Source organism: Mus caroli, unplaced genomic scaffold (genome assembly GCF_978045245.1).
Source record: "Mus caroli unplaced genomic scaffold, Mus_caroli_1 scaffold_20, whole genome shotgun sequence".
Classification (NCBI taxonomy): Eukaryota; Metazoa; Chordata; class Mammalia; order Rodentia; family Muridae; genus Mus; species Mus caroli.
The window spans coordinates 54857837-54869997 of NW_028227275.1; the positions used below are offsets into that span (position 1 = coordinate 54857837).

At 52.5% G+C, this 12161-nt stretch overlaps 2 protein-coding genes across 2 annotated transcripts; both read left to right on the top strand.

The window, feature by feature from the left end:
• Window positions 1-338: 338 nt before the first annotated feature.
• On the top strand, window positions 339-9188 carry Kcnk4 (potassium two pore domain channel subfamily K member 4). The gene is made up of 7 exons (XM_021152330.3): window positions 339-677; window positions 2046-2311; window positions 6159-6285; window positions 6413-6573; window positions 6752-6938; window positions 7322-7461; window positions 8172-9188. The coding sequence occupies exons 2-7, from the start codon at window positions 2123-2125 to the stop codon at window positions 8562-8564; spliced, it is 1197 nt and encodes a 398-aa protein (XP_021007989.1). The 5' UTR covers window positions 339-677; window positions 2046-2122; the 3' UTR covers window positions 8565-9188.
• An 11-nt stretch (window positions 9189-9199) lies between these two features.
• On the top strand, window positions 9200-12015 carry Catsperz (catsper channel auxiliary subunit zeta). Its single transcript, XM_021152141.2, has 5 exons — window positions 9200-9260; window positions 9449-9761; window positions 10968-11044; window positions 11201-11267; window positions 11898-12015. Exons 1-5 carry the CDS (start codon window positions 9243-9245, stop codon window positions 12005-12007), a joined length of 585 nt encoding a protein of 194 aa, XP_021007800.1. The 5' UTR covers window positions 9200-9242; the 3' UTR covers window positions 12008-12015.
• Window positions 12016-12161: the final 146 nt, after the last annotated feature.

Sequence of the window (12161 nt, forward strand, 5' to 3'; positions counted from 1 at the left end):
TGGATTTCTGAGTTCAAGGACAGCCTGGTCTACAAAGTGAGTTCCAGGACAGCTAAGGCTGGAAACCCTGTCTTGAAAAACCAAAAAAAAAAAAAAAAAAAAAAAAAAAAAAAAAAAAAGGATATAAAGAAGAAGAGAGAAGGATAAAGACAGGAGAGGATCCGGCTTTAACTGTTCAGAAAATGCTAGCACTCTTTCTGCTGGAATTGTCAGGCAGCAGATGGTCCCCGGGGGTGACCCCAGGGCCTGGAGGATCAGAGATGGGAATGCAGTCTGAGCAAGAGGTGCTCTGTCAGTGACTTCCCAGAACTAGGACCCAACCCATTCAGCTGGTTAAATCCAGGTGGCCTCAAAGAGAGCTCCCCGCCTTCCACCCCCACATACCCTCTTCTCCCTGGGGGCCTCTCCCTCATAAGTGCCGAGCCCAAGGGCCAGACTATCCTCATGGGCGGAGAAACGAAGGCTCTTCCCAGTCCAGTAATAGACCTAGAAGATTCCAGGAGATGAGTGTGGCGGCTGTCCTGAGCCCCGGGCCAGCTGATGTCCAGGTTAGGGCAGCGCTGGGGCTCCAATCCCAGCCTGGAAGGTTGGACTTCACGTCGACCCTTCTCTGACTCTTCTGCCGCTCACTGGCCTGGAAAAGACAGGATTGGGGAGCCCAGAGGCTGCAGGTGCAGGTAAGGGCTGGGTTCAAGGCGGTTGGTGGCGAGAGCCGGTGGCGAGGGTGCGGCACGTAGGGAGACGCAGCTCTGGTAGGGTTAAGCTCCCAAGGAGGGGGCTTTTGAGGGCGGGAGGAGGGGGGTCCTAGTCAGACGGCCGCCGGCGGCTCGGTCTCTGGGCTGCCTCCGGCACCTCCTTGGCTCAGCCCGCACACCCTCGAGGCGGCGCGGGAGACCTGGCCGCAGCCAAAGCCGCAGCCACAGAGTGGGCAGACAGTAAGTGCGGAGCAGGCGCGGGAATGTGGGCTGGATCTCAGGCCCCGGGAGCTGGGAGGAACCGGCAGGGCGGGACACTTCCCGCGCGTGGATGCCTTCCTCGAGTGATGTGACCGTGCGTCCCGTCGCCGGTCACGCTCGGAGGCGTCGGCGTAAGGACGCGGGGGAGGTGGTGGGAGCAAGCGGCTGGCGTGCGGTGTCACGCGGGTCCCGTGTGTGTGTGTGTGTGTGAGCGTGTGTGTGTACGCGAGCGCGCGCATTCGTGCGCGTGGACCTCTAGGGTAGCTCGGCCCTGCGGGCACGCCCATGGTGGTTAGTTGTGCCAGGGTCTGCCGGAGCGTGGTGCAGTGCTATGCCTGCAGCCTGGGCAGCGCGCGGCTAGAGCTGCAGAATGGAATGTGGCTCAAAGATCTTTGTGGCACATGTAGCAGACTGTGTATATGTATGTGTGTGTGCGCTTGCCATCTCCCGCTGTCCCCTAGGTGACAGCTGTCCCGTGGGCTGCTGTATCCGGGCTGCCCTTCCCACCCTGTGCCTCGCTTCTTCTGGAAACTTTGTGCCCACTTTTCCTTTCCCTGGCTCTGGGCCTTGCCTATACCCTGCAGCCAGATCCGCCTCAGGGTTCCTCGAAAGTCCAGCGGGCGGGTGGGGACCCTGGAAGATCCCGCCCGGTTGATCCCTGCTAGGCTGGAAGGCAGGAGGGGACAGATGCATCTGAGGAGGCTGCCACAGCCGCACTGGGAGAGCCAAGTATGGACCTGCTATTCCTGTCTCCAGTTCTGCAGGCTCCAGCCTCTTCCTATTTCCCCTGGAACTCCCTAGTCTTCTCCAAGGCAGGCACCCTAATGCCTCACAAGTCCCCCCATTTTCTCACTCACCCTGCCTGGCTTAGTGTTTTCTTCTTTATCCCACTCTCCTGATGGCTAGGCTCCGGAGGTAAGAGGGAGGCTGGAGGTGGGGGCCTAGGTGTTAGTACCTGGAACCAGAGGCTGTGTGGGGGTTACATCTATGGATAATAAAGCTAGGGGCTCCAAAACTCTGGGGAGTCTGAGCTAGAGAAGGAGGGTGTGGATCTCTTCCTGACCCCATAATCCTTGGTTTGGCCTGCAGTGACCACTGCTCCCCAGGAGCTCCCTGCTCCTCCTTCCCAGGCAGGAAGTGGAGCTGGACCTGCCTCTGGAAGGACCATGCGCAGCACCACACTCCTGGCTCTGCTGGCACTGGTGCTGCTTTACTTGGTATCTGGGGCTCTAGTGTTCCAGGCTCTGGAGCAGCCTCACGAGCAGCAGGCTCAGAGGAAAATGGATCATGGCCGAGACCAGTTTCTGAGGGACCATCCCTGTGTGAGCCAGAAGAGCCTGGAGGATTTCGTCAAGGTGGGTTGGCAGAGTTGGTTAGAGTGGAGTCCTGCTCAGGGTGCTGCTTACAGACATGTGTCTCCGAGGACAGGGTAGGTCCTGCTACATCTCTGGGAGTGCAGGGCAGGAGGGAGGATCCAAGTGTTTGTTTTTAATATGCTGTGTTGTTGTCACCAGGCTGTGCCCCTGGGATGTCCTCTTCCCTGGGTGATGGTGGAAGGGAGGAAGGAAGAATGAACAGTTACTGAATGGAGTTAACGAGTAAATGGGTGGAGCACCTGGGATGTTGTATTTGCACAGCTCCAACACCATTAGCTCCCCAGACCAAACCTTGGATGCTTAGTCACAGGTGATTCTCAGCTAAACAGCTGAATTTAAATATAACCCTAGTAATGATTTTTGGTTTTTTTGAGATAGGAGCTTGCTATGTAGTCCTGACTGGCCTGGCACTCACTGTGTTGCACAGTGACCTTGAACTCTGGGTCTTGTCTTGCCTCAGCCTCCAGAGCTCTGGGATTATAGGTTTAGCAACCACACCTGGCTTCCTGCAGAGTTTTTACTTGCTAATGTTGGCTGCTCCTCCCACATAGTTTTATGCATTTTTTTTTTTGAGTTCAGATGTTTTAGAGGAACCCAAGAATACAGCTCACCTTCCCCCCCCCCCCCCGTGTTCCCAAGTTTGCACATAAACAAGTACAGATGATTTTAGAGGGTTTCCGTTCATACCATTGTGGATGTCAGTTCAGGGGCCCTCCTCCCCAGGACTCATGCTCACCAGTCAATCGAGTGGGAAGGGGTGGGAGTGGCAGGCTTTCCCAGGCTACTTTTGATCCATCTGCATCCAGCCACTAAGGGAAGCTCTGAGCTTCTGCCTTCATGGGTCCAGTTAGTGAGTTCCTGCGTCATTTCCTTTGATCTCCCAGTCACTGCTTTGGAATGCTCAGGTTAACGCTCAGGTTTAACCTTAGTAAATTAATATTTCTCACTTGACAGAAGAGTATCCCTGGGTCTCTGACTGTTCTTTGTGGAGGGTCTGCATTTAAGCCTCAGCATCCCAGCTGATTCTCAAGGTAGCAGGCTCCAGTGCAAAGATGAGGCTAGAGAGATGTGTCTCTCCCACTTCCAAAAATCAGGGCAAGCTCTGCTCAGAAGTGCCTGGGTGGAAAGTGCGCCTGGCCAGACCACAGGGCAGAGGGAGGGAGTCTGGCCTATTTATCTTCACAATGGAATTGCTTTATTCTGGGATAAGAAAGAAGAAAAAGAGGCGGGGGCGAGGGGGGGGAACCTGGCAGGGTGGACAGCCCTGATGCTTTGCCTCTCTTCCAGGAGCCACTCCCAGAATGAATGAGTCCTGTGGCAATTGTACACCTATGAGTTCTGGGGGGTGGGGGTGGCACAAACAGTGGGTGGAACTTCTCCGGAAGGTGTCACATCCAAGGCACAGATCCGGGACAGATCACTGCAGGAAGCAGTAGACATGAAGGAGATTTCCTTCTTCCCACCCTGTGGGCTGCTGAGCCTTGGGTGCTGGGAGTGAGGGAGATGGAGAGGCTTTGAGGAGAGCCAGCAGTTGGAAAGTACCAAGTGAGAGGGATAGACTTCAGAGTGTGGGGACAAACAACTCCCAAGCAGAGGGACAGCGTGGCCAGCCACAGTGTGGAAGCCACAGGGTAGAAACTGAGTGAGGAGCAGATGCCTGGTCATTGAAACAAAGCGTAGACGACCCTGGATGATGAAGGACTTGGGGGATGGGGAGAAATGCTATTAAAGAAAAGTAAACCATGAGTCCTGGGTGGTGGCACAACACCTTTAATATGGTGGATCGCTGAGTCTGAGGTCAGCCTGGTCTGCACAGTGAGCTCCGGGAGAGCCAGAGCTACACAGAGAAGCCCTGGCTCCAAAAACAAAATGAAACAAAACAAAACAGCAACAACAAAAATTAAGTCACTGGAGCTGGTGAGATGGCTCAGCCGTTTGGAGTACTTTTTGCTCTTTTAGGGAACCTGGGTTCCTCATAACCATCTGTAACTCTAGATCCACAGACTCTGTAGCCTCCTGGCCTCTGTGGGGACCAGGCATGCACATGATACACATGCATACATGTAAGAAAAGAAAAGAAATAAATCTAAAAAAAAAATTAAATCACTTTAAATCAGACATCTCATCTCTTTATACAAAGATCATCATTACAGAAAATGGAATCACCTCAGAAATTCTGGGGAGAAGGTTGCTCTATTTTGGGGTGCAAAATCAGGATCTCATGGGAGAAGACTCGGGAAAGCTTGAGACTAGTTTGGAAAAAGTACTTAAGCCTCACACCTGTAATCTCAGCTCTCAGGCTGAGGCAGGAGCACTGCTGTGAGTTCCAGGTTAGCTAGTGAGTTCCAGGTTAGCTTCAGCTACTGAATACTACTCTGTCTCCGGAGACAACCAAATACACCTCCCCTGAGAGAGGGGGAGGGGCTGGAGCACTGGCCTTGCATGCTGCAGGCTTGGGTTGGTTCTCCAGAACTGCAAAAACTGGGCAGAGCAGTTCACATTTGTAATCTCAGCACTTGGTAGAGGCAAGAGGATCAGGAGTTCAAGGCCATCCTTGACTACATAGTGAGTTTGAGGCTAGCCTAGGCTACATGAGACATTTTTCTCAAAACAACAAGTAAATGCTGGACTAAGGAGTCTAGACTCTCCTTGGGACAAAGAGGAGCCTTGAGGGTTTGCAGAGGTTTCTTCAGCGAGGATGAACTCTTGAAGTGGGTCTTAATAATGGGGACTGACATCAGGGAGGCCAGACAGGTTGTAAACTTCCCTGTGGATTCTCTCCTTGCTTAATTTGGGGAAAGGCCCCCTCTTCTGGTGCTCTGTTATCCCAGCACCCAGGGCAAGCTGTTTTCAGACACAGCCTGTTCCCCGGGGGAGTCTGAAGGCAGGCAAGAAACGCCTGTCCCCTGGTCCTTCAGTCATGCTTACTGAGCACCATAGGAAACACTGGGTTTGCCTTAGATGTTACAAGGCGGCCTGTGGGCCCAAGTACACACATGCAAACCTCCTAAAACTGGCAACAAAAACGTGATACGTGAACCCTTTCTGGAGAGAAGGGCTCACCTTTCAATACATTGTTTACTTTCAGATTCCACAGGAGCAGTGTGAAAGGTGGAGTCTGCTGCTCACTGGACAGAATGACCCAAGGAATACCCAGTGTTTATTCTGTATGCCAAATCTATGATATTGGTGCTCTGACCATCACTCCCATGTGCGAGAGGAGAAAACGAAGGCACCATGCGTTAACTTGCCCAAGGCCGCCGAGATTAGAACTCAGGCACCTTGGTTCCAGCATTTGTGCTCTGGAATGTAAAATTAGGAATTGATCGTGTTTACATATAATAATAAATAAATCTTTAAAAAAGGGGAGCTGGACAGATGGCTCAGTGGTTAAGAGCACTGACTGCTCTTCCAAAGGTCCTGAGTTCAAGTCCCAGCAACCACAAGATGGCTCACAACCATCTGTAATGAGATATGACACCCTCTATTGGTGTGTCTGAAGACAGCTACAGTGTACTTACATATAATAATAAATAAATCTTTTTTTAAAAAGGAATTGATCGTGTTAAGTCAGTTATGGTGGTTTATTCCTGTAATTCCAGCACCTGGGTGGGCTGTATAACATGTTTCAGAAAACCAAACCAACCAACTACAAAAAGATAGCTAGGTAGAGACAGTGAGGGAGACATCTCAAAAACTAAAACCAAAGAACACACACACACACACACACAGAGTCAGTAAGCTGTGCAAAGAAGGGGGAGGGGCTGGGAGTTAGCCCAGCTGGAGGGAAGGACTGAGGTTCCTCCTTGTGCGCCTTATCCTGCAGCTCGTGGCTGAAGCCCTGGGAGGGGGCGCAAACCCAGAAACCAGTTGGACCAATAGCAGCAACCACTCATCAGCTTGGAACCTGGGCAGCGCCTTCTTTTTCTCGGGGACCATCATCACTACCATCGGTGGGGGTGGAGACGGGGCATGTGGAGGGAGGCGAGGGGCAAGGAGTTTCCCTGTGGGGGAAGGTGCAGGGAGAGGCAGGGGGTACCAGGTTGCACTTAGAATTTCTGCACTGCCCTCTCCATCCAGGCTATGGCAATATAGTCTTACACACAGATGCCGGGCGTCTCTTTTGTATCTTCTATGCACTGGTGGGGATCCCGCTGTTCGGGATGCTGCTGGCGGGAGTCGGGGACCGGCTGGGCTCCTCTCTGCGCCGGGGCATCGGCCACATTGAAGCAATCTTCTTGGTGAGCTGCACTGCGCCCCTCACAGGGTCTTCTTCCCTAGGTCTCTGGCAAGTGAGTGTGCCCTCCTAGAGAGCAGGAGCCTCTCACACACTATGCCAGAATGGGGGTAGGGAGGGGTGAGAGAATGGAATTGTAGGTTACTGGCATCTCAATGGCTCTATTTCCCACCCTTCCACAGAAGTGGCATGTGCCACCAGGGCTGGTGAGAAGTCTGTCCGCAGTGCTCTTCCTGCTGATTGGCTGCCTGCTCTTTGTCCTCACTCCTACCTTCGTGTTCTCCTACATGGAGAGCTGGAGCAAGTTGGAAGCCATCTACTTTGTTATAGTGACTCTCACCACCGTAGGCTTTGGCGATTATGTACCTGGTGAGTCTGGCTTTGCCCAGCATTAAGTACTTTGTTCCTGCACTCCGCCTATGCACTACTGTGGGGCATTTGCCCCAGCTTCCACACCAGTCCTGGAACACCATACTTTCTTCTAGCAGGCACCCCCTGATGCCCACTTACACCTTGCATGCCTGAGTCCCATGCCTGCTCACACATATATTAAGTTCACCCCCTCTTGCATGCTCTTATCATACAGTTACGACTGGAGCACACTCATTGTATACATCTACACATTATAGCACATTCCCTTCTTTTCTAGGGAGGGACGTTCTCTCAAGGTGCAGAAACAGGCAGTGATCCAGAGGCTCACAGGCTTGCCTCCTCCCCATCAACTTACTTTTCCCTCCCTTTGAACCGTCTAGGCGATGGCACCGGGCAGAACTCTCCAGCTTACCAGCCGCTGGTGTGGTTCTGGATCTTGTTTGGCCTAGCCTACTTCGCCTCAGTGCTCACCACCATCGGCAACTGGTTGCGAGCGGTGTCTCGCCGAACTCGGGCAGAGGTATTTCTACGTGTTCCAGGAGCTGTTCGCTGCCGCGCATGCGCCATGCATGTCACTTGTGTGTTGTGCCCTTATCCCCGGGCATAGGGGTTGTTGGCCAGTCTGGCTCCCTTCCAAAATGTGGGCTTCTCTGACATTGAGACCCGGACGGTGCGCTAACGGGAACATTTGGAGTAAATTCAGGTTTGTCAGAGACTCAACCACCTCGTTCTTCGTGGATAGATAGGGTCGTCAGGGTTAGGAAATAAGAATTCAGAGAGGCAAGGTGGTAGGTAGTACATGTCTGTAAATCCCAGCACTTGGTAAGCAGAGCAGAATCAGGAGGATTGCTGCGAGTTTAGACTTGCCTGGGTTATAGAATGAGACTCTGTTTCAAAAACAACAGAACTAGAAAGGCCAGTTACATGTGAATTTCAGATGCGAATACGATTTTAAACTATGTCCCAAATATTGGAGTCGTCCTGGTTTTGTAATTTATCTGCATTTTGCTAGCCAAATACAGAGAGGCAGTAATGGTTGAAACAAACCCGAGGCTTTCAAGAAAGGTTCCTAGAGAAGGGAGTGCTTTTGGGCCAATGCAGGAAGGGACAGTGTGGCTCTGGGATCATCCACGGGTTGAGGTTCAAGGGTCAGGCAAAAAGGTGGATGCAATTGGTAAAAGGGCAGCTTTCGGAGCTGCAATGGGCCGACCCCTTTTCCTCTCTGTGCAGATGGGTGGCCTAACGGCACAGGCTGCTAGCTGGACCGGCACAGTGACAGCAAGAGTGACCCAGCGAACTGGGCCCAGCGCCCCGCCGCCAGAGAAGGAGCAACCACTCCTGCCCTCCTCTTTGCCGGCACCGCCTGCTGTTGTTGAGCCAGCCCGCAGGCCCGGCTCCCCTGCACCCGCAGAGAAGGTTGAGACTCCGTCCCCGCCCACGGCCTCAGCTCTGGATTACCCCAGTGAGAATCTGGCCTTCATCGACGAGTCCTCAGACACGCAGAGTGAGCGTGGCTGTGCCCTGCCTCGGGCTCCTCGGGGTCGCCGCCGACCCAACCCATCCAAGAAGCCTCCCAGACCCCGGGGTCCTGGGCGACTCCGAGACAAGGCCGTGCCGGTGTAGGGGCAGGATCTCTGGCCCGGGATCCCACGCCAGGGCTTCGCTCTTGCTGATGCTCAGGCATGCTTGGCTTATTTGACCAAAGAGCCCCCCCCCCTCTTTTGTTCCACGTGGTTGCAACCCTGACAGGAGTCCAGTGGTTGCCAGATGCCACGGCTCTTCCCTGGCTGGTTCTTCACATCCAATCATTTCCAAAGCCCACCATCCAAGGCTTTCTGTCTCGCTCCCCTGCCGGTTTTGTCCCTCACACCTCACGACTGTGCCTCAAAACCTGCACCAATAAAACGAAAACTCTGCACTACCGAGTGCATGCTCCTGGACCCAAGTCGGTGTGCGAGTGCTTTTCTCGCGCCACCATGGGCTTATATCAGGCCCACTGCCGTCCTTAGGCCCCCACACCGGACAAGTCATGCTCTTTTGATTAAGTTCAGGTATTCAGACTCTTGTCTCTGCCTGGAGGAGACCCGGACTCGAAACTGGACTGGGTACTTCCAGTCTTGGCATTGATATTGGGGGTGGGAGCAACTTAGAGTCTTGATGCAATCTGCAGTTTGAAGTCTCCTCCCGCGAGGCCACTATAACCTTCCCGGAGGAGACTGCCCCTCCCCCTTCCTGGAGCGTGACCGCCCCCCCCCCCTTCTCGATTGAGCCCTGTGGATACTGGTCCGTTGGTGCAGAACGATGGAGGAAAGCTTCAAAGTAAGAAGTCTGCCCTTGAGTCCCCCAAGCCCAGACGAACCTTAGTACTCCTTTAGGTCTTTTAGAGTAACCTGCCATTCAGCCTGGGTGCTTGGCAGCTCTCCTAGAGTCCCCAATCCCAGTCCAGTCTCCCTGCTCCCTCCAGCTCCCTGAACTCCTTGGCTACCTTACCTGTGTGTGACCCGCAGCCGGTGCCCAAACACGCAAACCGTCGCCGCAGCTCGGTCAGATCCAGCCTGTACGGAGATGTTCGTGACCTATGGAGCACGGCCACGATGTCCACAGCGAATGTGTCGGTATCCGACGTCTGCGAGGACTTCGACGAAGAGGGCAAACCTGTAAGCAACAGGATTCGCAAGTACAGCCAGAGCATTTCTATTAGGGACAGCCTCAACCTCGAGCCAGAGCAGATCCAGCAGCAAGCACGTCTAGAGCTTGAACAGTGCCGAGGCAGGTCCTTGGAGCATGGGGAGGACCACGAAGAATCTGAGACCTCCTTAGGTCAGTATAGCCTCGCCGAGGCGATGGGTGTGCCATAAGGGTGGGGCTAGCTCGGGTCTTAAAGTCCCTTCCTGCAAAATGGGGGTAAGCCCATAGAAACCCAAGTGTCTAGGATTTCTTAGGAGAGGGCGCAGGCGAGAATCGTTCACGCTTTAACTCAGACATTCTCTGAGCGCCCCCTACCGGGCAGGCGTCCTACTACGAGGAACCCGGGAAACGCACAGGCAAGCAGGGCAATAAAGACCTAGTCAGTTTTTTGTTTGTTTTTTATTTTGTTTTGTTTTTTATCTTAATGTGGTGCTGGGGGTCGAACCGAGTGCATCACTCTTGGTAGGAAAATTCTTTACCACCAAGCATATTTCGAGCCCTCCCTCACCTGTGGGTTTAATTTCATCACTGCACCAGCTGAAAGGACAGAATTCCTTCCCTGGCTGGGAACTGGCTGTTTTGAAGTCTCACTTTTGGTCAATAGTTACTTTATTGTTGCTTTGTATTTCTTTTTGGAATGAGAGTCTCAATGTATAGACCAAGATGACCTTGGATCTTGGTATCTTCATGAGTGGGTTACACACAGTAAGCCAAGCACTGTTTGAGATGTGTGTGTGTCCATCCTCTGTCCCTTCCATTTCCACCTTCAACAAGGAATGAGTACTGATAAGAACCCAGTATTCAGGAAGCTGTGAATTCAAAGCTAGCCCTGTTTAGATACCAAGTTCCAGGATAGTTAGGTCCACACAGTGGGAACATGTCTAAACAAACAAGAGTGATACAGATATAACAATTGATTTATATTAAACTTGTTACATAAGCATAGGACTTCTTGTACTGTGAACTTTACATGTCACAACTGCCATAAGAGACTGTTCTGGACTGAGGAACATAGCTTACTGGTAGAGTTCTTTCGTAGTTTATACAATGCCCTACATTCAGTTCCCAACAATACACTTACAGGGGGCACACAATTCTCACAAAAGGGAATTCCTATGAATGACTCCATTTACAGGTGATGAATCAAAAAGTCTCAAGTCTCACACAGTAGGACAGTTGGTTCTGGATCTCAGCTGGGTGGGAGTCTAAAGCCTAGGGCTGAAACCAGTGTCCCCTATGACCTTTGATGCGGGGTGTAGCTGCAGCTATCCCCTGAACCCCACTCCCACCATGACCCAGGAGCCTGGCCAAGACTGATCTCTCTCTTCATTTCTCCAGCATCGTCTACTTCAGAATCACTAATCTTCAGCCTGTGGAAGCCACATCGAACCTACTGGACAGAGCAGCAGAACAGGGTTGGAGGAGACTACAGGGGAGACTACTGGGGTTGAGTAGTGGGCAGCAGCAGATGGGCAGGTTTCAGGAAAGTGGGGCAGGTCATGTGGGGGCCACTTTGGCTTTCCATGGAACTGGGGTCCCCTGGTTGCTTGAGTCTCTTGTTGCTTTTCCAGCTGCCTCTGCCTCTGATGGAACTGATGGAGTCTGAAGTTCTGGATATTCTCAAAAAAGCCCTCAGTAGTGAGCACTCCACCCCCACCCCAGCTTCCACAAAAGATCCTGGTGGCTTTGGCAGGGCTTGGGGCTGGGGAGTTTCAGGATATGTAGTCTTGTCAGATCCCCTTAGCACTCACAAGGATGCCCTAAAAATTAAAAGTCAAGAGACTAGGCACAGGCAGACTCAATGGAGTGAGTGACTCAGAGGACTTAAAATAAGCCCCTTTCTAGCAAGTCTGTTTTCTCCGCTTGTCCAGTGGAATGACAGCCTTTGGGTAGCTTTGCTTCACTCCCAGGTGTGGGAGCTGTGACACATCGGGATTTTTTTTGGGTAAATGTACTGGATATTGGATTATCTGCATAACCTTCTGCTCATGATATATGAGCACATAGAGGGAAGAAAGGGCCAGATAACTAGAGTGAGCGGCTCAGGAGGAGGTTGGCTCTCACTGCCTCTGTTCAGGCTTGCAGCAACTTCTTCAGCCTTCTTCCCCTCCATTCTTCACATCGCACCTAGGAGACCCAAAATTCCCCAAACTAACACAGATCCAAATCCAGCACTAAATGCCACCTCAAATCACCTGTGGTTCCTCAAATGGGGGAAGCCCTTTGCTGCTGATCATGGCCCTGAGCTCAGCTCTTCCCTCTCCCTAGCATATAGGTCCACGATTGGCAGGAACCACTTCATGACTAAAGAGCTGCAGGGATACATCGAAGGGATCAGGAAGCGCAGGAACAAGAGGCTGTACTTTTTGGATCAGTGAACCTCCAGCTCAAGTGGCCGACGAGACGTCCGCCCCGTGTCCCTTCCGGTCCCTCGAACCCAAGCTCAACCCCATCTGCATGGAATTTGAATCCTAGAGAAATTAAAGAGTCTATGCATGGTCCCAGAGTCAGTGCGTGGCTGCTTGCGTGAGG

Coding starts and splice junctions, on each gene's coding strand:
- Kcnk4 (XM_021152330.3), top strand. CDS start 2,123: ATGCGCAGCACCACACTCCTGGCTCTGCTGGCACTGGTGCTGCTTTAC. Junction 6,939..7,321: donor CTTTGGCGATTATGTACCTG/GTGAGTCTGGCT, acceptor TGAACCGTCTAG/GCGATGGCACCGGGCAGAAC. Junction 7,462..8,171: donor CTCGCCGAACTCGGGCAGAG/GTATTTCTACGT, acceptor CTCTCTGTGCAG/ATGGGTGGCCTAACGGCACA.
- Catsperz (XM_021152141.2), top strand. Junction 11,045..11,200: donor GGACAGAGCAGCAGAACAGG/GTTGGAGGAGAC, acceptor TTGCTTTTCCAG/CTGCCTCTGCCTCTGATGGA. Junction 11,268..11,897: donor TCTCAAAAAAGCCCTCAGTA/GTGAGCACTCCA, acceptor CCCTCTCCCTAG/CATATAGGTCCACGATTGGC.